At 38.1% G+C, this 27,452-nt stretch overlaps 1 protein-coding gene across 7 annotated transcripts in view; it reads right to left on the bottom strand.

The window, feature by feature from the left end:
* Window positions 1-27,452, bottom strand: part of PATJ (PATJ crumbs cell polarity complex component) — a 356,331-nt gene that overhangs the window by 303,246 nt on the left and 25,633 nt on the right. For all 7 annotated transcript variants that reach the window (XM_060022954.1, XM_060022983.1, XM_060023011.1 and 4 more), the window contains exons 8-11: window positions 10,169-10,387; window positions 7,865-7,967; window positions 5,457-5,548; window positions 3,413-3,554 (exon numbers count right to left, since the gene is read on the bottom strand). In XM_060022954.1, coding sequence (XP_059878937.1) covers window positions 3,413-3,554; window positions 5,457-5,548; window positions 7,865-7,967; window positions 10,169-10,387 — 556 coding nt within the window. The remainder of the gene's footprint in view (window positions 1-3,412; window positions 3,555-5,456; window positions 5,549-7,864; window positions 7,968-10,168; window positions 10,388-27,452) is intronic.

Genomic DNA, 27,452 nt, shown 5'->3' with positions numbered 1-27,452 from the left:
CGTCCGGAGCCTGTGCTCCGCAACGGGAGAGGCCACAGCAGTGAGAGGCCCGCGTACCGCAAAAAAAAAAAAAAAAAAAAAAAAATACTGAACCTGAATTTAAGGCTCTAGCTCCTAGCTCACAAGAAACATAGGGGATGGAGGAACAAGTCAAATGACACCACAAGGAAACAATCAAATTCTGAATGTACCATTCTAGTGACAAATGGCCAAATCCCTTCAAAAAGTCTATGCCATGGAGGCAGGAGCAAGGGATTCTTCTAGATTAAGAAACCAAAGAAGCATAATACAATGCAATAGGCTCAATGCATAAAAATCAATGATCTTGATTTTATGAGGCTTTCGAGGGGAAGAAAGGGAAGTGGAAAAAGGAGCTACAAAAGACATTTGGGAGCAATTGGGAAAATTTAAGTATGTGTTGGGTATTTGATATTAGGGACTTACTATTAATTTTCTTTGGTGTGATAATGATATCATGACTATTTTTAGAAGCTATAACTGATGTAGGGCTAAATTGTCATGATATCTACTACTCACTCTTAAATGGTTCAGAAAAAGGTAAACAGATGATGCAAACATGGCAAAATGTTAACTGCTGATCTAAATGGTGGGTTTTTGGGTATCTGTTACATTAGTTTTCAATTTTCCTGTATGTTCAAAAAATTTTATAATAAAAAGTTTAAAAATATAACCAGTTAAAAGTTCCTATGATCTTCACATGACATTTTAAACCACACAGGATTTTTTAGAACATTAATCTCTTGATACACACTAAATGCACAGCCCAGTGCCAGCAAGACAAATGCCAGCCAGAAGCTGCTAATGTAGCTTGGGGAGAAGAGTTACACACTAAACAGTGTGCAGAGTACAAAGCAATACATGATTGGTTGTACGCTACAAGTAGTATACAAATTGGTACACAAATAAGTATATACAAGGTATGCAAATAAGAGTTTAGAGGAGAAAAAGACAGTAAGATTTTGAATGGCAGAGGAAGGTATTGCACAAGAGCTAGAAGCCATGCAGTTTGTTTCAGTAAAACAAACTTAAATGCTGACTATGAGGAAGGCGCACAGAGATGTGCTCAATGGGGCAGGGGACACAGGCATAACCACTCCCCTACATTATAGTGGCCACACACAAAACAGGTGATTACAACACGGTGTGAAAAATGCTACAGTAGAGTGCTCTTCAAAGGGTGCTAGTGAAACACACAGGAGGGACACCCAAACCATGGAAGAAGTGCAGATTTAGAGTCAAAACCTATCCCAATACAAATTTAAAATGTAGGCACGCCCAGTAAAGAATTGCTAATTCGCCGATGACATAGTTCATCTGATACAGCAGACTAAAGCCAAAGGCTCTATCACAGCTACTAAAAACCATTATAATGGTATAAATATGTATGTAAACCTTTAAGGTCAATACAGCATTTGTACATTCTGTACTATTTAGGCAATTTTAAATTTCATACACACAATGCAGTTGACAGGGCATCTATCTTTCAGCAGCAGAATTTCCACTACCACATAAAACTTAAAAAGTTCCAACATAGGGACTTCCCTGGTGGCGAGGTTGTTAAGACTCCGTGCTCCCAATGCAGGGGGCCCGGGTTTGATCCCTGGTTGGGGAACTAGATCCCACATGAATGCCGTGACTAAGAGTTCGCATACCACAACTAAGGAACTGATGAGCCGTAACTAAGGAGCCCACAAGCTGCAACTGAGGAGCCCACCTGCCACAACTAAGACCCTGTGCAACCAAATAAATAAATAAATGAAAAATAAAATTTAAAAAGTTCCAATGTAAATACAATTTAATATCAGTTGAAAGCAAACATTTCTAGGCTCATTATATCTTCAGAGGAGGGGAAAAAATAGGTACTCAACGTTTGACAAATTCTAATGGAATTATTTCTTACCCACTAGTTATATAATTAGTCATTCATTTTAATTTTTTTTGAACCGTACTTTAATTTATTGGCATTGTCAATCTATGAACAAGACAGGTTTTTTTTCTTTCCATGAAGAGAGATCGTTTTCAATCTGCCATAACACGTGCCCACACATCTTCACCTTGAACATGCAACATTTCAAGCTGTAGTCAGAGTAAATTACTCCTTTTACGCTTTCACAATTTTTATGCTGCTGCCAGAAGTCTTCTTGGCATTTGCTTTGAATCCTGTCTTCAATGCATCCCTCACTGCTTTTGTACAGATCTGGGAGTATCGGATGTAGCTGAGTCCAGCTTGTCGCCAGTATGCCACCATGATTTCACGAGAGGGGGCACGTCCGGCCACATCACGAGGACCTGTCAATGTTGGCTCAGCGTGCAGCCCAGCTGCCAGAAGGTCAGTCCTGAGAAGTGTAAGGGGCGGGGCCCCAGACTTGCCAGTCATTCTTTTTTTTTTTTTTTAATATATTTATTTATTTATTTTTGGCTGTGTTGGGTCCTCGTTGCTGTGCACGGGCTTTCTTTTTAGTTGCGGCAAGCGGGAGCTACTCTTCACCACGGTGTGCAGGCCTCTCATTAAGGTGGCTTCTCTTGTTGTGGAGCATGGGCTCCAGGTTCACGGGCCTCAGTAGTTGTGGCACATGGGATCAGTAATTGTGGCTCAAGGGCTCTAGAGTGCAGGCTCAGTAGTTGTGGCACACGGGCCCAGCCGCTCCGTGGCATGTGGGATCTTCCCGGACCAGGGCTCAAACCCATGTTACCTGCATTGGCAGGCGGATTCTTCACCACTGCGCCACCAGGGAAGCCCCAGTAATTCATTTTAAATTGAATGTGTTCCCATGATTGCCAAATTTTGTTGATCTATCTACATTTGTAAGTTGATAATTAAAAATTGTCATGCATACAATTTTGCATTTGTTCCATAATGAAAATTTACTATTCTTATAATCAAAGTAACAAATATTATTTTATAAATAAAAGTGTCCTTAATAGAAATCCATATTTTATTTTCTCTTGCTATAGTTCACAAAGTAAATCAAGAAATATTAGAATCAAATACATCATTAGAGGTAATATGAAACCTGAAGTTTGCAAAGTGTCAAAGCATTAGACAACTGAGAGCCCCTGGAACAAAATGTGGCAACGCTTTATTATTCAAATATAAGAAATAAATGAAATTTGGAAGGTTTTTGGGAAAATGATTTCCATCTCCATTTAGAGAAGCTCTCAGAGCTTAATGCATGTCAGTGTTCACATTCTAACATTTGGACTGGCACGTTACAATAGGCAAAGGAAACTCTTCAAGGCATAAATGAATTGATTTCACTTCTCCACTGCTACTTTTCACAAGGTGGGCAGTTTTTCCTTCCCAGACTTATAGAACAATGAGTTGATCTTCCAAATGAGTTGATCTTCCAAACCCAGACAAGGTAGGCGGAGGGACAGAGGAATTAATTACCTCTGTCAGAGGGCCCTTCATGTGGAGAAGCAGATGAGGATGTTTTCCTTCGAACTAGGGTTAGGTGTACCACTTGCCCTGCATTTCTTAACACTTCAACAACATCCTGGTTGGCAAAACCCTGAATATTCACACCATCGACCTAAAACATTAAAAGATACATTAAACAGAAGTTCCAAGTTAGCTACCACTTTTAATTCTGGCAAGGCAGTATAAAGTTAGGCAATTCATTTCATCCCCAAAATAATTTGTATTAGACCTAAGAAAGTATTTTTGAATAAGGATGAAAAATTAGTAGTAAAACATGCTGACAAATTTTCTGAGAAACGAGAAAGCAAACTGAAACTTGTATTCCTAAGTCATACACTTAACTTATAGCCTGAGAAAGGTAGAGGGTCTTAATCTCTGATGCTATTCAAAATTCAAAGTGCCATAAAAGGTGGTCAGTTGTTATACAGAGCTGTCAAGACGTATTACTAGAAGCCATTATTACTAAAAGTGAACAGGCCATCCAATACTTCACCCCTCTACTATATATCATTATGTGATATTTTCCAGAAGAAACTGATCTCCTTCCATTAGGTTTTCTAGTATTCTGAAAAAGCACATGCAAGAAAGGTATTTGCTAATCTCAGTCAAGTCCAATCACACATTCTTATTAAGTCCATCATGACCAACAGGCCTCCTCGCTCAATCTTCTTCAAGCTAGCCAAACCACTGCTATAGCTTTCCCCCTAATATCTTCTCCAAAATGTTATCACTCATCTCCAAACTGCCAGTCACAAGATATTTCCTAAGCCCAATAACAGAAAAGCCAAGGGTCATGAAAGGTGCTTCCTTAGATGGACCTGAAGGACATTCAAATTATACCAACAAACATTTGTTTCTGTATAAATCAATAAATTAAATGTGTGTGTATACATGCTTCAAAATTATTATGAAAATAAACTGTAGGGCTTCCCTGCTGGTGCAGTGGTTGGTTAAGAATCCGCCTGCCAATGCAGGGGACACGGGTTCGAGCCCTGGCCCGGGAAGATCCCACATGCCGCAGAGCAACTAAGCCCATGCACCACAACTACTCAGCCTGCGCTCTAGAGCCTGCACGCCACAACTACTGAGCCTGCGAGCCACAACTACTGAAGCCCACACACCTAGAGCCCATGCTCCGCAACAAGAGAAGCCACCGCAACGAACAGCAGCCCCCACTCGCCGCAACCAGAGAAAAGCCCGTGCACAGCAACGAAGACCCAATGGAGCCAAAAATAAAATAAATAAAATAAATTTATAAAAGAAAAAGAAAATAAACTGCAAAATTTAACTAATTTCTACTAAATGGAGGAAATACCAATTACAATCCAAATTAATAAAAGGCAATGATGGCATTCTCAAAAACAAAAAAATCTCAATTTTGTATATACTCAAAATTACTATTAATAGAAAAACTACTTTCACAAAGAGATAAATAGCTCTAGTAAATGGCCTATTAATTGCATATAAAATTGATGAATTTAAAGAACACAAAGAGGTGCTTGAAATGTTTTATAAGAGAATGCTAGAGCATCTTTCAAATATATGTGTATGTATATTATAATATACATATGTATACAGTATTTTTTTTCCTGCCAATATCATTAGTGACTCCTTTTTTCACAGGCAGTTAAAAAAAAAAATTAGAATGGACAAACAACAAGGTCCTGCTGCATGGCACAGGGAACTATATCCAATCTCCTGGGATAAACCATAATGGAAAAGAATACTAAAAAATGAAGGTATATACGTGTAAAACTGAGTCACTTTACTGTACAGCAGAGATTGCCACAATGTTGTAAATCAACTTATATTTCAATTAAAAAATTTCTTTTTAATTAAAAAAAATTTAGGACCATGAGAGTCCAAATTAATGAGATTTCACTGCACTAACAAACTTAATTTTTTAAAAACATTATGAGACTATATTAAGCCATTCCCATTGCATATATATTATAATAATGATAACTTTTTCCCCCAACTTGATTCAGTTCTAAAACAGAGGGCAGTTACTTACAGCAACTATTTGGTCATTCACTTGAATTTGACCATTGTGGTATGCAGCGCTGCCAGGTATTATACTTTTCACATAAATCCCTGAAGCTTCTCCTACGGTGCACAAAACATATGGAAAAAGGAAGAAAGCTCTAATTAGGCCTTGATTGCAAAATTCATATCAAGAGGTTAATTAGCTAAAGGGGCTGACTGAAGGCTTGATAAATACTATTCTGAATGCAAGCAGAGAAACTGATGGATTATTTCAAACTGTCACCATAACAAGTGACCCAAATTTGAAATGATTTGATTGATGCCTATTTTTGGAAAAATAATCAGTAATGGAACCTTGATGAAATGCATTCCAGTATCAGCTGGAATTCAGGAGAGCTCAGGTTAAGTCTTACTCTCTTCTCTTGGTCCATCTCCCTTCTCACTGCTGACTTGCCATAAACCTTCATCATTTCTCAGCAGCACTAAGAAAAGAGGGCCCTAACAGGTCTTCCTACATTTAGTTCACTGCTCATGTTAGCTTCTATATATATCATAAAATGTATATAAAAATTACAACTATATAAAAAGTATGCATGCCTATGGGCAAGGGCTGGAAGAAAAGTTAGAAAAAGAAAGACCATAGCTCTGGAAGATTTTATATTTTTATCTCAATTTCAAATGAACTTAAAATATTGTCTGTAGAAGGAATATAAACAACAATGGATTCCTACAGCCTACATGATAAAATGTAAATTTCATAGAATCACATTCAAGGACCTCCATAATTTGCCCCAAACTTCTTGATTTACTTCATCTTCCAACTACTGCTCCAATAAGACAAAAGTCCAGACACACAAGATTCATGATGTTCCACCAAAACACCAAGGATTTTCTATATTCTATCCCTTTTCTCATTTTTTATTCCTGTCGATCTCAACCCTTCTATCTAAATCCGTCTCCTTTTCCATGCTTAGTACAAATGCCTCTTTCTTTGTGAATTCTCCATTTCCCTCTGTCATAATGAGTCTTTCATCTGCTATATGATGATAGTTTGCTTGCATTTCTGATAACACATACGTTTCATTTATCCTCAAACAACTGACAGTTATTTACATGTTTATCTCCCTGAATAGACTTTTCTTATATTCATTTTTCTACTCCCTCTAAAACTAAGCAAAGCAACTGCTCAAAAGTTCCAATGAATGGAATAAAGTGAAAACTATTTTGAAAGATTACATGTTTAAAAAGTATATTGAGTTATAAAATGTTCTAGTGTTTGGATTCAACACTGCTCCCCCAGCCCTTGCTCCAGTCCCAAAAGCTTCTTTTGAGGGTAAAGAAGTAAAATGATTCTTTTCTTATTCAGTAACATAAACATCAAATTTTCTGTTATCTATCATTCACTTCATTTTACTCTGCATGTATATCACTAGGTTTACAACTTGAAAACTTAACGTAATAAAGGTTCATAAACCACAAGTTTATGATTTCTCTAACCAGACAGCATATTAAGAGCTACTCAGTACATTTTTTTTGCAACATTATTATACAATCCATACTTAGCTCTTTAGAACTCATTTAAATTCTGAACCTAAAAATGGTGGCACTTAGAAAAATCTAAAGGGAAAACAGTTATTTCATTAGGCTAAAATAGCACAAGGTGGTCTGACATGAATTTCATTCAGGACTTTGAATATATTAGCACTTTTAATCTTTCCACCTGCTGTAAATATGCAAAATAATAACTTAAAAAAAATTAACTCTGTAACCTTGCAATTTTTAAAAAACTAGAACATTTCATAACTTTAACTTTTCATCTTACTAGCAAATATTTGTGAAAAAGATTTATCTTTCCTTACTAGTGATAGTGATTTCTTATCATAATAGAGTAACTCTTACAGTGAAAGTTACCAAAGCTTTGCATGTTGGAGTTCAGGGAGTATTATTCAGAGATACTTGGGCCATGCATTTATTCTTACAATGTATTCCCTTTATATGAAAGAAAAATAATTCTAATTAAAGCATTTGTTTTATCTTCTTTTGATAATTAAACATAATAATAATACTTTTTTGACATTCACAATATGAAATATACGCAGTAATCATTTTACTTTATCACATGTAAAATGTCATAATATGCAACAGTCTCAATATTCAAAATATATCTATCTTAGAAACGAGGAAGTACAATTCAAATGTTATACACTATGTTGGATAAATTAAATTCTTTTGTTAATGACTATTGAGCCAGCTATAAAACTACTGAGATAAAACTGTGATTCTCTAATCATTTTTTGTAATTGGTTGCTATTACAGATTCATGGTTTTATTGTTCAATGTTTAGATTAAGATCTGCAGATATTTAATTTTACTCTCTAGAAACCTTAACATCCTTTACAATTATTTCCAAATGTAAAATAGAAATGATTCATTTACCTGTCTGAGCGGTTCCAACATAACCAACAATTCTAATTCCAAGACTTTGTCCATCTTTTTTAATGAGTTCAACATCATAAGTTTCAAAAAGAGTAGAATTGTCCTGAAAGGAAAAAAATAATCTTAATTAAATATAACGTTTAGTTATCTAGCTTGTGTACATAGTCAATTTGTGCATGGTTTGTCAAGTATTTTCTGAGCGCCTGTGCTACGCAGAAGTTTAAGATTGTCTCTGACTTTTGATCCCTGGTGCCATTCCTGTGTTTATATCATGGAAAAGGGAGATTATCCAGGTAAGCCTAATCTAAGCAGGCACCCTTCAAAAGCAGAGAGTTTTCTCCTATTGATGGCAGAAAGGGAAGTGAAAAAGATTTGAAGCATAAGGACTGGACTTGTGGTTTGAAGAAGGAGGGGTCATGTGAGAAGGAACACAGGGGGACTTAAGGAGCTGAAAGAGGTCCTTAGCTGACAGCCATTAATACAGAGACTTCAGTCCTATGGCTACAAGAAACTATTCTGCCAACAATATGATAGAGCTTGGAAATGGACTGTTCCCAGAGCATCCAGATAAGAGCCCAGCCAGGCCAACACCTTGATTTAGGCTTTGTAAGACTCTAAGAAGAGCCCAACAGAGCTCACCCAGACTTCAGACCTACAGAGCTGTGGACCAACAAAGGGTACTGCTTCAAGCCACAACGTTTGTGATCATTTGTTATACAACAAGAGAAAACTAATACAGCCACTTAGAAAAAACTCAGCGTAAATTTGTATCTGAAAGAATTTAAAGAAAAAGTTAGAAACAAATGGTAAGCCTAACCATTGTAAGCAAAAAATATCGACCTAAAACTGATTATCATTCTTGTCTTCTAATTTAAAATATTTCTGTAAAAGAGTAAGGTGTCTAAAAACATAATACCTTGCTTTCAATTCAAAACATTAATAATAGAAAGTAAATAACCGATTGCATCAAATTCTCACTTATCACACAGCTACACTGGTTCCTCACTACAAAGTAGAAGGCTTCAGCAAACCAGAAGAATGGATGGAAAAGAAAATGGTTCTCACTAGTTTGGAGAAGAAAAGAAAAATGATTCTAATATCTCCGACAGAAAACTTCCACTCACATGGTTCCAAGTAGGGAAAGGCTTTCCAGAAGACACCGAATGGCTCCTCAAATGAATGTGAAAGGTGGCTTCCCACCCCCTTCTCACCATAATCACTTCTCTTTTCTTCTTCCTGGCTTGTCCTTTTAAAAACTATTTCTTTCCTTTTGCCTTATTATCTCTTGATTCAGAGCCTGTGAGATGGATGGAAAGAACTTGGGACTGCGGGATGGGGGGACCAGATTGAGGCAGTCAAAATGTACAAACTTCCATTTGTACCTTGTATTATAAGATGAATATGTACTAGAGATGTAATATACAACATGATAAATATAATTAGCACTGTATGTTATGTATGAAAGTTAAGAGAATAAATCCTGGGTTCTCATCACAAGAAAATTTTTTTTTCTATTTCTTTAATTGTATATGAGGTGATGGATGTTCACTAAACTTATTTTGATAATCACTTCATGATGTATGTAAATTAAATCACTAGGCTGTACACCTTAAACTTATAAAGTGCTGTATGTCGATTTTATCTTAATAAGACTGAAAGACAAAAACCAAGAAAAGAACTTGGAATGGACCAGAAGGATCTAAATTCAAACCCCAGCTTTGCAAATTACTACCTATATGACCTTTAAAACAAGTTATTTAGACTTCCATTTCCTCATCTATTAAGTGGATGATAAGACCTATCTTGCAGAATTCTTATGAAAAATTCAGATGACTTAGACAATTCCAGGTGCTTGATAATGATTAATGGTAATGATTATTATATAACTGTAATGATTGTTAATAAGCAAAATAAAAATTATTATTATTAATGTCTATTCCCTTTGGCCAGTCTGTTCTTATCAGTGATAACACACATACGCTGACCAGTAGTTACACTTTCCCCTCCACTATCTGGATATCTGTTCACCAATCTTATGAAATAGAAATGCAGGTATTATTATTCTCCAATTTACAGATGAGTAGCTGAGGCTCAGGGAAGTTGAATGACTTAACCCTGAGAAATGGCAAAAAAAGAAAATCAAACTTGTCTAGTGTCTACAAATTGGGCTCTCCTCTGCTTCCCTGTTGAGCACTGAGACACAACTCACACGCATGCGACACTTGGAGTGGAAAACATTTCTAATCCTGCAGTAAATCACACCCAGTACTGAATTTACCATGAAAGAGTAATTTGTATACTCACAGAACTAGGGCTCCTGTTGGCTACAGCAGGCAGGGCAACAGGTAAGGCTGCAGGGGCAGGAGGGGCTATGGAAATTTCACCAACTGGGTCTCTTGCAACAAGCATCCTGACAGAATTCCCACAGTTCCTCAGCACTTGTGCAACTTGCTCACTGGTCATTCCCTGCACATTTGTGCTACCAATCTTCAAGATGTGATCCCCTGTCTGGAGTCTTCCATCCTTTAATCCAAGGAAAAAAAAAATTATTATGAGAAATCATTGGTCTAACTTCACTAGTTAATAACAATTCATCAGACCTTGACTCGTGGCAAAATGGCTGATAAAGAAGCCATCTAAAAATGCTGAATAAAATATAATACTTTTAATGAACGGCTGAATTGGCAACAGAGAAAAGGAAGTCCTTGTAAAACAAAAAAAGAAGGGGAGGGGGCACAGGAGGAGAGTTCAAAAGGAAAAGAGCAACCAGATTTTTAAAATGGCCATTTGCTTGAGGATATCACTTCATGCCTAATGGCCTAGAACCAGGTAAAAATAGCCACATACGTAAGGAAGTGACCTGAAAGCCCTGGGCATTAGGAAAGGAAGAAAGTCAGATCAGAGGCCACCGACAAAAAGTGAAGAACCCTAAGGGCCAACAAGCCCAGTGACACATTTGAGGAACAGCAAGATGTCAGTGTGGCTGGAAGAGAATGAGCAAAGAGGAGAGTAGTCAAGAACCGATAGGAGGGCTTCCCTAGTGGCACAGTGGTTAAGAATCTGCCTGCCAAGGCAAGGGACACAGATTCGTGCCCTGTCCCGGGAAGATCCCACATGCCTCGGAGCAACTAAGCCCGTGCATCAAAACTACTAAGCTTGAGCTCTAGAGCCTGCGAGCCACAACTACTGAAGCCTGCGCGCCTAGAGCCCGTGCTCCGCAACAAGAGAAGCCACGACAATGAGAAGCCCATGCACTGCAATGAAGAGTAGCCCCCACTCACCTCAACCAGAGAAAGCCCGCACACAGCAACAAAGAGCCAACACAGCCAAAAATAAATAAATAAATTTATTTTAAAAAAAAGAACCGATGGGAGCATTACCAGGGGGTCAGCAGTATACAGCATCTGCTCTGAGCCAGGGGGAAGGGAAGTCATTGGAGGGTTTTTGGCAGTGGAGTGACATGATCTGACTTATTTTTAACAAGATCACTCCAGCCTTTAAGCTGAAAATAGACTAAAGGAGAGAAAACAATAGAAGCAGAGATACCAGTTGGGAGGCTAATGCAATAATCTAGAAAGAGACAAGAGCCTGGAGTAGGTTAGCAGTTGGGGTGTTGAGAAGTGAGATTCTAGATGTATTTCTAATGAACTGTCAACAGGCTCTGCTGATAGCTTCTACATGGGGTGTGAGGGGAAAATGGAATCAAAACTCTAAGGTTTTAGCCTAAGCAGCTGGAAAGATAGAGTTGCTATTGAGATTGAAAAAAAAAAAATTACAGAGGAACAGGTGTGTGGGAACAGAAATCAGGAGTTCAGTTTTAGAGATGTCTAGTCTGAGATGCCCATTAGACACTGCAAGTGGACATATCAGATACGCAGCTGGATATACAAGTCTGGAGGTCAGCAGAGAAGTCCAGACTACACATTTAAATTTGGGAGTCATGAGCATATAGAAGGTATTTAACATCATGACTCTGGATGAGTTTAGAGGAAGGATGTGCAATCTTCTGTTTCTTAAGCCGGTGATATATATATATATGGGTAATCATTATTATTATTTAACACGATCTATTTCATAAACTGGATTATAGGTACATTGGTGATTATTATTTAAAATGTGCACAGACATTATATATACTTTTATATGTTTGTATATTTCACTCATTGTAAAGTTTAAAACATAATACATCAAAAAGTATATCAGGGAGGAGGAAGAAGATGGCGGAAGAGTAAAACACGGAGATCACCTTCCTCCCCACAGATACACCAGAAATACATCTACACGTGGAACAACTCCTACAGAACACCTACTGAACGCTGGCAGAAGACCTCAGACCTCCCAAAAGGCAAGAAACTCCACACGTACCTCGGTAGGGCAAAAGAAAAAAGAATAAACAGAGAAAAAAGAATAGGGACGGGACCTGCACCAGTGGGAGGGAGCTGTGAAGGAGGAAAGGTTTCCACACACTAGAAGCCCCTTCGCGGGCGGAGACTGCAGGTGGCGGAGTGGGGGAGCTTCGGGGCTGTGGATGAGAGCGCAGCAACAGGGGTGCAGAGGGAAAAGCGGAGAGGTTCCCGCACAGAGAATCGGTGCCGACCGGCACTCACCAGCCCGAGAGGCTTGTCTGCTCACCGGGAGGGGCGGGCGGGGCTGGGAGCTCAGGCTCAGGCTTCTGTCAGAGCGCAGGGAGAGAACTGGGGTTGGCGGACTGGGGTTGGCAGCGTGAACACAGCCTGAAGGGGTTGGTGCACCACGGCTAGCCGGCTAGCCGGCTAGCCGGGAGGGAGTCCAGGGAAAAGTCTGGACCTACCGAAGAGGCAAGAGACTTTTTCTTCCCTCTGCTTCCTGGTGCACGAGGAGAGGGGATTAAGAGCGCTGCTTAAAGGAACTCCAGAGACGGGCGTGAGCCGCGGCTATCAGCACAGACCCCAGAGACGGCATGAGACGCTAAAGACGCTGCTGCCGCCACCAAGAAGCCTGTGTGCGAGCACAGGTCACTCTCCACACCTCCCTTCCGGGGAGCCTGTGCAGCCCGCCACTGCCAGGGTCCCGGGATTCAGGGACAACTTCCCCGGGAGAACGCACGGCGCGCCTCAGGCTGGTGCAAAGTCACGCCGACGTCTGCCGCTGCAGGCTTGCCCCACATCCGCACCCCTCCCTACCCCCAGCCTGAGTGAACACGACCCACCGAAGCAGTGGCTCCTTTAATCCCATCCTGTCTGAGCGAAGAACAGACGCCCTCCTGCGACCTACACGCAGAGGCGGGGCCAAATCCAAAGCTCAGCCGAGGGAGCTGTGCGAACAAAGAAGAGAGGGAAATCCCTCCCAGCAGCCTCAGAAGCAGCAGACTATATCTCCACAATCAACTTGATGTACCCTGCATTGGTGGAATACATGAATAGACAACGAATCATCCCAAATTGAGGAGGAGGACCTTGAGAGCAAGATTTATTATTTTTTCCCCTCTTTATCTTTCTGTGAGTATGTGTATGCTTCTGTGTGAGATTTTGTCTGTATAGCTTTGCTTTCACCATTTGTCCTAGGGTTCGGTCCGTCCATGTTTTTTTTGTTCTGTTTTCTTTAAAAAAAAAATTTTCTTAATAGTTATTTTTTATTTTAATAAATTTATTTTATCTTACTTTATTTTATTTTATTTTATCCTCTTCCTTTCTTTCTACTTTTTCTCCCTTTTATTCTCAGCCGTGTGGATGAAAGGCTCTTGGTGCTGCAGCCAGGAGTCAGTGCTGTGCCTCTGAGGTGGGAGAGCCAACTTCAGGACACTGGTCCACAACAGACCTCCCAGCTCCACGTAATATCAAACGGAGAAAATCTCCCAGAGATCTCCATCTCAACACCAACACCCAGCTTCACTCAACAACCAGCAAACTACACTGCTGGACACCCTAGGCCAAATAACCAGCAAGACAGGAACACAACCCCACCCATTAGCAGAGAGGCTGCCTAAAATCATAATAAGTCCACAGACACCCCAAAACACACCACCACACGTGGACCTGCCCACCAGAAAGACAAGATACAGCCTCATCCACCAGAACACAGGCACTAGTCCCCTCCACCAGGAAGCCTACATAACCCACTGAACCAACCTTAGCCACTGGGGACAGACACCAAAAACAACGGAAACTACGAAGCTGCAGCCTGCAAAAAGGAGATCCCAAACACAGTAAGATAAGCAAAATGAGAAGACAGAAAAACACACAGCAGATGAAGGAGCAAGATAAAACACACCAGACCTAACAAATGAAGAGGAAATAGGCAGTCTACCTGAAAAATAATTCAGAATAATGATAGTAAAGATAATTCAAAATCTTGGAAATAGAATAGACAAAATGCAAGAAACATTTAACAAGGACCCAGAAGAACTAAAGTTGGAACAAGCAACGATGAACAACACAATAAGTGAAATTAAAAATTCTGTAGAAGGGATAAATAGCAGAATAACTGAGGCAGAAGAACGGATAAGTGACCTGGAAGATAAAATAGTGGAAATAACTACTGAAGAGCAGAATAAAGAAAAAAGAATGAAAAGAACTGAGGACAGTCTCAGAGACCTCTGGGACAACATTAAACGCACCAACATATGAATTATAGTGGTCCCAGAAGAAGAGAAAAAGAAAGGGACTGAGAAAATATGTGAAGAGATTATAGTTGAAAACTTCCCTAATATGGAAAAGGAAATAGTTAATCAAGTCCAGGAACCACAGAGAGTCCCATACATGATAAATCCAAGGAGAAACACGCCAAGACACATATTAATCAAACTGTCAAAAATTAAATACAAAGAAAGCATATTAAAAGCAGCAAGGGAAAAACAACAAATAACACACAAGGGAATCCCCATAAGGTTAACAGCTGATCTATCAGCAGAAACTCTGCAAGCCAGAAGGGATGGGCAGGACATATTTAAAGTGATGAAGGAGAAAAACCTACAACCAACATTACTCTACACAGCAAGGATCTCATTCAGATTTGATGGAGAAATTAAAACCTTTACAGACAAGCAAAAGCTGAGAGAATTCAGCACCACCAAACCAGCTTTACAACAAATGGTAAAGGAACTTCTCTAGCCAAGAAACACAACAGAAGGAAAAGACCTACAATAACAAACCCAAAACAATTAAGAAAATGGGAATAGGAACTACATATCAATAATTACCTTAAATGTAAATGGATTAAATGCTCCCACCAAAGGACACAGACTGGCTGAATGGATACAAACACAAGACCCATATATATGCTGTCTACAAGAGACCCACTTCAGACCTAGGGACACATACAGACTGAAAGTAAGGGGATGGAAGAAGATATTCCTTGCAAATGAAAATCAGAAGAAAGAAAGGTGGAGTATCAATTCTCATATCAGACAAAATAGACTTTAAAATAAAGACTATTACAAGAGACAAAGAAGGACACTACATAATGATCAAGGGATCGATCCTAGAAGAAGATATAACAATTGTAAATATTTATGCAACCAACATAGGAGTACCTCAATATATAAGGCAAATACTAACAGCCATAAAAGGGGAAATCAACAGTAACACATTCATAGTAGGGGACATTAACATCCCACTTTCACCAATGGACAGACCATCCAAAATGAAAATAAATAAGGAAACACAAGCTTTAAATGATACATTAAACAAGATGGACTTAATTGATATTTATAGGACATTCCATCCAAAAACAACAGAATACACATTTTTCTCAAGTGCTGATGGAACATTCTCCAGGATAAATCATATCTTGGGTCACAAATCAAGCCTTGGTAAATTTAAGAAAATTGAAATTGTGTCAAGTATCTTCCAACCACAACGCTATGAGACTAGATGTCAATTACAGGAAAAGATCTGTAAAAAATACAAACACATGGAGGCTAAACAATACACTACTTAATAATGAAGTAAACACTGAAGAAATCAAAGAGGAAATCAAAAAAATACCTAGAAACAAATGACAATGGAGACACGACGACCCAAAACCTATGGGATGCAGCAAAAGCAGTTCTAATAGGGAAGGTTACAGCAATACATTCCTACCTTAAGAAACAGGAAACATCTCGAATAAACAACCTAACCTTGCACCTAAAGCAATTACAGAAAGAAGAACCAAAACACCCCAAAATTAGCAGAAGGAAAGAAATCATAAAGATCAGATCAGAAAAAAATGAAAAAGAAATGAAGGAAACGATAGCAAAGATCAATAAAACTAAAAGCTGGTTCTTTGAGAAGATAAAATTGATAAACCATTAGCCAGACTCATCAAGAAAAAAAGGAAGAAGACTCAAATCAATAGAATTAGAAATGAAAAAGGAGAAGGAACAACTGACACTGCAGAAACACAAAAGATCATGAGAGATTACTACAAGGAACTCTATGCCAATAAAAGGGACAACCTGGAAGACATGGACAAATTCTTAGAAATTGCCAAGTCTGGCCAACCTGCCAAGACTAAATCAGGAAGAAATAGAAAATATGAGCAGACCAATCACAAGCACTGAAATTGAAACTGGGATTAAAAATCTTCCAACAAACAAAAGCCCAGGACCAGATGGCTTCACAGGCGAATTCTATCAAACATTTAGAGAAGAGCTAACACCTATCCATCTCAAACTTCCAAAATATAGCAGAGGGAGGAACACTCTCAAACTCATTCTACGAGGCCACCATTACCCTGATAACAAAACAGACAAGGATGTCACAAAGAAAGAAAACTACAGGCCAATATCACTGATGAACATAGATGCAAAAATCCTCAACAAAATACTAGCAAACAGAATTCAGCAGCACATTAAGAGGATCATACACCATGATCAAGTGGGGTTTATTCCAGGAATGCAAGGATTCTTCAATATACACAAATCAATCAACGTGATACACCATATTAACAAACTGAAGGAGAAAAACCATATGATCATCTCAATAGATGCAGAGAAAGCTTTCGACAAAATTCAGCACCCATTTATGATAAAAACCCTGCAGAAAGTAGGCATAGAGGGAACTGTCCTCAACATAATAATAAAGGCCATATATGACAAACTCACAGCCAACATTGTCCTCAATGGTGAAAAACTGAAAGCATTTCCACTAAGAACAGGAACACGACAAGGTTGCACACTCTCACCACTCTTATTCAACATAGTTTTGGAAGTTTTAGCCACAGCAATCAGAGAAGAAAAGGAAATAAAAGGAATCCAAATCAGAAAAGAAGTAAAGCTGTCACTGTTTGCAGATGACATGATACTGTACATAGAGAATCCTAAAGATGCTACCAGAAAATTACTAGAGCTAATCAATGAATTTGGTAAAGTAGCAAGATACAAAATTAACGCACAGAAATCTCTGGCTTTCCTATACGCTAACGATGAAAAATCTGAAAGTGAAATTAAGAAAACACTCCCATTTACCACTGCAACAAAAAGAATAAAATATCTAGGAATAAACCTACCTAAGGAGACAAAAGACACATATGCAGAAAACTATAAGACACTGATGAAAGAAATTAAAGATGATACAAATAGATGGAGAGATACACCATGTTCTTGGATTGGAAGAATCAACATTATGAAAATGACTCTACTACACAAAGCAATCTACAGATTCAATGCAATCCCTATCAAACTACCACTGGCATTTTTCACACAACTAAAACAAAAAATTTCACAATTTGTATGGAAACACAAAAGACGCTGAATAGCCAAAGCAAACTTGAGAACAAGAAACAGAGCTGGAGGAATCAGGCTCCCTGACTTCAGACTATTCTACAAAGCTACAGTAATCAAGACAGTATGGTACTGGCACAAAAACAGAAACACAGATCAATGGAACAGGATAGAAAGCCCAGAGATAAACCCACGCACATATGGTCACCTTATCTTTGATAGAGGAGGCAGGAATGTACAGTGGAGAAAGGACAGCCTCTTCAATAAGTGGTGCTGGGAAAACCGGACAGGTACATGTAAAAGTATGAGATTAGAACACTCCCTAACACCATACACAATAGTAAGCTCAGAATAGATTAAAGACTTAAATGTAAGGCCAGAAACTATCAAACTGTTATAGGAAAACATAGGCAGAACACTCTATGACATAAATCACAGCAAGGTCCTTTTTGACCCACCTCCTAGAGAAATGGAAATAAAAACAAAAATAAACAAATGAGACCTAATGAAACTTCAAAGCTTTTGCACAGCAAAGGAAACCATAAACAAGACCAAAAGACAACCCTCAGAATGGGAGAAAATATTTGCAAGTGAAGAAACTGACAAAGGATTAATCTCCAGAATTTACAAGCAGCTCATGCAGCACAATAACAAAAAAACAAAAAACCCAATCCAAAAATGGGCAGAAGACCCAAACAGATGTTTCTCCAAAGAAGATATACAGTTTGCCAACAAACACATGAAAGAATTCTCAACATCATTAACCATTAGAGAAATGCAAATCAAACTACTATGAGATATCATCTCACACCGGACAGAATGGCCATCATCAAAAAATCTAGAAACAGTAAATGCTGGAGAGGGTGTGGAGAAAAGGGAACCCTCTTGCACTGCTGGTGGGAATGTGAATTGGTACAGCCACTATGGAGAACAGTATGGAGGTTCCTTAAAAAACCACAAATAGAACTACCATATGACCCAGCAATCCCACTACTGGGCATATACCCTGAGAAAATCAAAATTCAAAAAGAGTCATGTACCAAAATGTTCATTGCAGCTCTATTTACAATAGCCTGGAGATGGAAACAACCTAAGTGCCCATCATCGGATGAATGGATAAAGAAGATGTGGCACATATATACAATGGAATATTACTCAGCCATAAAAAGAAACGAAATTGAGCTATTTGTAATGGGGTGGATAGACCTAGAGTCTGTCATACAGAGTGAAGTAAGTCAGAAAGAAAAAGACAAATACCGTATGCTAACACATATATATGGAATTTAAGAAAAAAAAATGTCATGAAGAACCTAGGGGTAAGGCAGGAATAAAGACGCAGATCTACTAGAGAACCGACTTGAGGCTATGGGGAGGGGGAAGGGTGAGCTGTGACAAGGCGAGAGAGAGTCATGGACATATACACACTAACAAACGTTGTAAGGTAGATAGCTAGTGGGAAGCAGCCGCATGGCACAGGGATATTGGCTCGGTGCTTTGTGACAGCCTGGAGGGGTGGGATAGGGAGGGTGGGAGGGAGGGAGACGCAAGAGGGAAGACATATGGGAACATATGTATATGTATAACTGATTCACTTTGTTATAAAGCAGAAACTAACACACCATTGTAAAGCAATTATACCCCAATAAAGATGTTAAAAAAAAAAAGAGTCATGTACCAAAATGTTCATTGCAGCTCTATTTACAATAGCCAGAAGATGGAAGCAACCCAAGTGTCCATCATCGGATAAATGGATAAAGAAGATGTGGCACATATATACAATGGAATATTATTCAGCCATAAAAAGAAACGAAATTGAGTTATTTGTAGTGAGGTGGATGGACCCAGAGTCTGTCATACAGAGTGAAGTAAGTCAGAAAGAGAAAAACAAATACTGTATGCTAACACATATATATGGAATCTAAGGGGAAAAAAAAAGGTCATGAAGAACCTAGGGGTAAGACAGGAATAAAGACACAGACCTACTAGAGAATGGACTTGAGGATATGGGGAGGGGGAAGGATAAGCTGTGACAAAGTGAGAGAGTGGCATGGACATATATACACTACCAAATGTAAAATACCTAGTGGGAAGCAGCTGCATAGCACAGGGAGATCAGCTCGGTGCTTTGTGACCACCTAGAGGGGTGGGAGGGAGGGAGACGCAAGATGGAAGAGATATGGGATCATATGTATATGTATAACTGATTCACTTTGTTATAAAGCAGAAACTAACACACCACCATAAAGCAAAAAAAAAGTATATCAGGGCTTCCCTAGTGGCGCAGTGGTTGAGAGTCTGCCTGACAATGCAGGGGACACGGATTCAAGCCCTGGTCTGGGAAGATCCCACATGCCGCGGAGCAACTAGGCCCGTGAACCACAACTACTGAGCCTGCGCGTCTGGAGCTTGTGCTCCACAACAAGAGAGGCCACGACAGTGAGAGGCCCGCGCACCGCGATGAAGAGTGGCCCCCACTTGCCGCAACTAGAGAAAGCCCTCGCACAGAAACGAAGACCCAACAGAGCCAACAATAAATTAATTAATTAATTAATTAATTTAAAAAATAAAAGAAATTTTTTTCAAAGTATATCAGTTCCATTCTACCTTCGTTTGTGAAATTTTTGAATAGTTGATCCACTTCATTTTCACTAAATTTGTTTCATCAGAAAGTCTGAATTCTCTTTACTTATCTTTACTACAATATATTAAAGATTCCAAAATGTAAACAAAACCAGTTATGAAAAATTACACCACCAGAGCACTTTACAGGATGAAAAAAATCACTTTCCATATATCATCTCTTTCAGTGAAGAACAGCTTTAAAATGAGAAAACCGAGATTCAAAAAGGTTGACTGAATTGACCAAGATCACAAAGCTAATAAGTGGCAGGGCCAAAGTTCAACCCAAGTTGTCTCACTGAAGACCTGTTCTTATTAATCATTTGTCTTATACTTTGATATCTCCAAAGTAATATCAGTAGATAATAAATATACTGTTTCCTATTCTCCAAGAAATTTCCTATAACTGTCAAAAACCTTGAAATAAAATGAAGATGAAAATAGATATTTTGCACCTGGGACAGAAGGACAACCTGAGAATAGAGCCATGACCACTGGGCTAGTACAGTTCTAAGCTTCATACTCCTGGCTCCGGGAGGCACCATCTGTAAGTTCCAGATGGAACTCAGAAGAAAAAAAGTGGAAAGGAAGGAAGGGAGGGAGGGAGGGATGGAAAAGAGCAAAAAAGAGAGGGCCTTAAAACTAAAAGTCTATTCCCCATCCTTCCTTTTCTCCAATTTTGCAGAAACCTGTATGAAAGAAGGTGTTAGATCAAAACAGTGAGTAGAAAACTATATGCTTTGTTGTGAATTCTGCAGAAGGCACTAGAAGCTACTGCAAGCAAAGAGGAGCCATGAAACAGAAATGCAATTCAAGTCAGAAACGTTTGGAAAGACTTAGAAAAGAAATAGATGCAAGGAAGAAATTACTGTGGAAAAAGGAACAAAGAATTGCTGGATTTCTACTTTAAGCACTGATAATTTGATGTTCTATTTTTTATCAATGTAACAAACTTGAAACAAAACAAGCAACTACTTAAGAGACAGTCAAGTGTTCATCATGAAAAATAAGGGTAAGATGCCTCTGTGAATAAACCATTCTTGAACAGAATTTTGGCCTGACCACAGAATAAAGAATATGGTGAGTGTTTTCACACTTGGCTTGGACAAAGGACATTTCACTGTAAGTACAGTCACCTCCTAAGCACTATTGTTTTCCTATATTACCTGAACTCGATTTTAAATGATGTAGATAATTTGCACCTGTCACTGAAAGTCAAACATTTTCTTGTTCCAGATAAACAGGTGTTCTAAGGAATTCATAAGTGCAAAACAACCATAATCAGATTGATAGGAAAGATACCAAAATGACAGCTAGCTTTTACAAGTCCAGCAGCCCCAAACATTGCACTTTACTGATTCTTTCTGATCAATATTCTCCTTTCATAATCGGTCTACTGTGGAAGGAAACTAAAAGGTATAGAGTCCTTTTTGTTCTTTAACAGAAATCATAAGTCAATGATAGCCAACAAATAGCTATGTCAAGATTCAAAGTCATGGCATGCTAATCTAACAGTGAAATATAAAAGTTTATTAACCCATAGAGTCTTTCAAAAGAGAGAAAAAATTATGCATACAGGAAAAGATAGTATGGAAGGCAAAAAATTAAAATAGCTGATGTAACAGGGTAACACACTGTTACAGTGAAAACACTAACAGTATCATTCATATAGTTTTTTTTTTTAAAGAAAAAATACTTTAATCCAAGTTAGCAGTTATTGGCTAAAAAAACATTTAGTACTCTGCACTTTTAAGTTCTCTGATAGGCTGTTGTAGATGATAATTTCAATTCAAAAGATATTTGAAAACCTAAAGGATTTCAGGCCTGAGCTACAAAAGAAAGAAATCAAATTTGTTTCTCTGAAAATTAAAAAATGGTACCAAATACTTCCACAACTCAGAAAATGAAATTATTACCACTTCTGATTCCAGGACATTTCTATCATTGGTCTTTAATCAAAAGGCAAAAGAGAAAAACAAATACCGTATGCTAACACATATATATGGAATCTAAAAAAAAAATTAAAAATTAAAAAATGGTTCTAATGAACCTAGGGGCAGGACAGGAATAAAGACTCAGATGTAGAGAATGGACTTGAGGACATGGGAGGGGGAAGGGTAAGCTGGGACGAAGTGAGAGAGTAGCACTGACATATATACACTACCAGTGTAAAATAGATAGCTAGTGGGAAGCAGCTGCATTGCAGGGGGAGATCAGCTCGGTGCTTTGTGACCACCTAGAGGGGTGGGATAGGGAGGGTGGGAGGAAGATGCAAGAGGGAGGAGATATGGGGATGTATGCCTATGTATAGCTGATTCACTTTGTTATACAGCAGAAACTAACACTGTAAAGCAATTATACTCCAATAAAGATGTTAAATAAGTAAACAAATAATAAGAATGCACATTAAAAAAAAAGAAAAGAAAAAAATAAATAAATGTCAACCTCATGGCAAGTGTCTCAGGTTTGAATCTCCAAAGGAAAATAATCCTAATCCTGTATTTTGACCAAAAATCAGTAGATGGGTAACTTAGATCCTTGGCTAGTTTGATTTGGTATTCTTTTATCTTGACTTCTAGTAAGAATATTGCAAGGCTCTTATAAAGATATAATTTATATTACTAGAACCATAAAAAAATGCTCTTTCCCTCAAGGAATTAAAGGTACTAAGTGTAAGTACATCTATCCTATCCTTCTCATATTTCTAGAGCCCTCATCAATGATTTTTAAGGATAAGGAAACTACCAGTTTCCAGACACACTCAAAGCAAAATTACTGGGAATAACGAACTGTTCAGTGTCCTCAAGCTGGGCCTTTATTATTCTAGACTAAAAATTCCTCATAGTCCACACCTATTTCTCCAATCCTTGGTTGGTTCCATTCCTTCTTAGTATTAAAGGTTACTAGATAGGTAATAGGACTCATATACAATTGCCTGATACCAAAAAGTCAATAATTCATGACAACTTTTAAGTACGTTGTGCTTTAATAATCACCTTTGGGAGACAACGGGGTAACTCAATGTACCTGATTTCCCTAGAATTCCTCCAGACCACATAAAAGAGATTTCTGCAAAACAAAAAAGTTTTACACTGCCCATATCAATTTATTTAAAAACAAACAAACAAAAAACCAAAACCAAAACAAAACAAAAAACAAAACTTCTAACTGCTGAAAAATTCTGAAATTTTTTCCATAGCTGAACAGAATTCTCAGAAGATGTTTCAGGCACTGTGAATTTTGGAGAGTACCTAAGGATTACAGGTAGATAGGTCTTTTAGCTCCCCTTACACGATACCATATAATTTCCCTATTCAGGGAATTGGCCCTGATTACATTTACTGATTACTCACTGTAATTAGGTCTCAATAAACATTTCTAAAAAACCCGTATACGTCAATATTTTTCCACTTCATTTACTTTACAACAGTAGAGGCAGTAGACAGCAGAATGACAAGGCTTTGGAGTCAGACACACCCAAGTTCAAATGCTGGCACTACTTTGATCAAGCTGTAGGGCCATAGGTCAGTTACTGATCCTACCTAAATCTCAGATCCCTCTTAAGTAAGATGGGGATAAATTCCTCTCTCATTGAGTTGTGAGCACTAAACTCAATACTATATGTTTGGTACTTCCCTGGTGGCACGGTGGTTAAGAATCCACCTGCCAATGCAGGGGACACAGCTTTGATCCCTGGTCCGGGAAGATCCCACAGACTGCGAAGCAACTAAGCCCGTGCGCCACAACTACTGAGCCTGTGCTCTAGAGCCCGCGAGCCACAACTACTGAAGCCTGCGAGCCACATCTACTAAAGCCCACGCACCTAGAGCCCATGCTCCACAAGAGAAGCCACCTCAATGAGAAGCCCACGCACTGCAAGGAAGAGTAGCCCCTGCTCGCCACAACTAGAGAAAGCCCACGTGCAGCAACAAAGACCGAATGCAGTCAAAAATAAAGTCCATAAATATAATAAATAAATAAATAGTTTAAAAAAATACTATATGTAAAAGCTTTAGCCTAGTGCCTTCCTTACAGCAAGTCCTCAAATGCATCCATTTCTGATACTTCTTTAGGCTCAGTTAGGTATTCTTTGCCCCCTCAACTCTACCCCATATTGACTTATCTGTACACAAAAGAAAATACAAGGGGCTATTTTATGAAACCCTTTCAAATAAGAAATACTGACTTGCTTTTCTAACTTGCTGTTATACAATTTTATAGTCTTTAGAGAAAGTAGTATTAGTTAACCCCTTTAGCAGAATGTAGGTATCACTTTATGATCAATCTAAATCACATCTAACTAATGACCTAAGACATCCATATTCCCTTACCATGAAGATTGCCATGGTCAACAGTGAGCATTAACAGTCAAAATATGAGTACATTTTAATGAAAAGCAATATTCCCTTTAATAATTTTAAAGCTATGGTCAGGCTACATGAGCAACAACTCTAAAGATTTAGCAACAAAGCAGAGTTAGCTGAAGAGATTTTATCTGCCATTTGGCTGGGATGAGGGGAAGAGAGAAGTGAATACTGCTCTGTCCCCTATGTTTAGGTCTCATCATATTCCCTACAGGAAAGGACCAAGAGCAATGTTGCTGTTAGAGCTGGCAATTCCCTCATAGGCTTGACCAACCCTGGACAGGTGTACACCAGGAAAATGAAAACATCGGGATCAACTTTGTATAAGTAGATTTAAGCAGTACATCTAACAGATGTAGGCTCAATCCTGACTTTGTCATTTCTTAGTTGCATAGCCTTGGGCAATTTCTTAAGTTTCCATACCTATGATTTGTGAATAAAATTTATGACTGTTCTGAGGATTACACGAGAATAATGTGTATTAGGCAGATGACCATATCTGGCATAAACACTCGCTTCTCCATTATGACTCTGACAGGCACATGCCCCCCATCCTGAAGACCTGAAACAGTGACAATCCCTTCCAGCAAAGGGTGAAAATCAGACATGGGCTTTTACCAACAGTGTCACAAAGGGAAACTCTGCACATCATATTCTTCTTGTGAAAATTCATAATGTACATTAATGTACAGTAATCTATTTGATTTTAACTAGGTGCTTTCCAAATTTATTTGACCCTTTGTTCTTCATAATAACTACTCCACTTTGCATCTTGAAAAATGCTACTATACCAAATAAGTCTATTAAAATTGCTAAAGGAGGCGGGTTGGGGTGAGAAAAAAACGCCAAAATACTCCACAATATCTCATCCCTTTCCAGGTTTCAAAATTTTTCAAAAAAATCCTTAAAGATTATTACTTGTTTTGTGAAGATGTCTTTTGAAGAACCTATAACGAGCATTCTCAACCTTTTTGGTCTCAGAACTCCTTTACATTCTTAAAAATAATTGAGGATGGAGGAATAGGGATTACAAAAGGGCACAGAAAATCTTTGTGGGTCATGAATATGTTCTTGACTGTAGTGATAGATGGTATCATGGTTAAATTTTATGTGTCACCTTGGCTAAGCTCTGGTGCCCAGTTGTTTGGTCAAACACTAGTTTAGATGTTACTGTGAAGGTATTTTGTCGATGTAATTAATATCTACAATCAGTTGACTTTAAGAATGTTACCCTTGATAACATGGATAGGCTCCATCTAATCAGCTGAAGACTTTATGAGCAAAAACTGAGGTTTCCTGGAAAAGCAATTTTGCCTTAAAACTATAACAAAACCCTGCCAACTTGCCATACAAATTTCAGAGTCCAGACTTTTTTTTTCTTTTTTTTTCTTTTTTTTTTTTTTTTGCGGTATGCGGGCCTCTCACTGTTGTGGCCTCTCCCATTGCAGAGCACAGGCTCTGGACGCACAGGCTCCGCGGCATGTGGGATCTTCCCGGACCGGGGCACGAACCTGTGTCCCCTGCATCGGCAGGCGGACTCTCAACCACTGCACCACCAGGGAAGCCCAGGGTCCAGACTTTAATGTCAACTCTTGCCTGAGTTTCCAGCCTGCTGGTCTGCCCTTCAGATTTCAGACTCGCCAGCAAACACGTCAAATTGTATTCTTTACATATGTGCAATTTATTGTCTGTCAATTATATCTCAAAAATTACTGAGATCTCAGAGTTTTTGTTTATGTAGTTCTCTCTGTTGTTATCTGCTGATATCAACTGAATTGGGAAACAATACTGAGAAACTTTTTAAATATTTAAGATATGTAATATATTAATATATACTTTTTACATATTGATTTTTTTTATTTTAAAAAGTTATGTTTTCTAAAACAAAAAAATTGTGAGAAGAGTTGTATTCTTAAAGAAATTGTTACAAATCTCTTTAATATCTGACTTAAAAGAAGACAGCTGAATTTTCATATCTGCTTCAGCATTCAGTGTATTGCAATATGTTGCTTTGGTTGAAGTATATAAAGAAAATCTGGTCTTAATCAGATATATATTTGGAAAATGGGGGAGTATTTTAATAGCCCTTTCAGCCCATTCTTTGATAACACACCGAAACTTGACAAGTGGTGATTTCTTAAAGATCAGTTGCAACGTGGAATCTGAAACAACATCAATAAACTTTCAGATACTGTTTCATTAAAATCTATTGATCAATCTTGAATTCTGAATGGATTTTTTACTATATATTAGTAAAAGTATTAATATATAGTATAATATATAGTATATATTATATAGTATATATTAGTATATATAGTATATAGTATATATTAGTACTATATATTTGCCACACTACACATTGATCTTCAGAAAATACTGATTCCTAGAGTTATGCAGATTTTCTAAATATTGACATATAACATTATACAATATTAAAAAAATCATATTTATTAACATCACCAACAATCTAATCAGAGAAGTATTTAAATATTGGAAAATTTCAAGCTTATGGTAAAACACAAATTTTTCCAAAATTCTAATTTTTGCTTGAAAGTTCAAATTTTATCATCAGCAACAAATGCTGTCAGTTGTTTTTCCTTGAGGTAACAGGTTCACTTCATTCATTTCAAGGAACTGTCTACCAAATAACCAAGTCTGAATAATCATAATTTTTCTGTCAGTTATCCTTTCAAAAATAAAAATGGTATTCTAGATTGGTGGCTGCCAGAGGCAGGGGTGTGGTGGGTGGGCAAAATGGGTGAAGAAGATCAAAAGGTACAAATTTTCAAGCTATAAAATAGTAAATCATAGGGATATAAACCACAGCATGGCGACTAGTTAACAGTACTGTACTGTATACCTGAAAGTTGCTAAGAGAGATCTCAAAAGTTCTTATCACAAGAAAACAAAATTTCTAACTATG

The sequence above is a fragment of the Delphinus delphis genome, chromosome 1 (genome assembly GCF_949987515.2).
Source record: "Delphinus delphis chromosome 1, mDelDel1.2, whole genome shotgun sequence".
NCBI lineage: Eukaryota > Metazoa > Chordata > Mammalia > Artiodactyla > Delphinidae > Delphinus > Delphinus delphis.
This window is presented reverse-complemented; position numbering and strand designations above follow the sequence as displayed.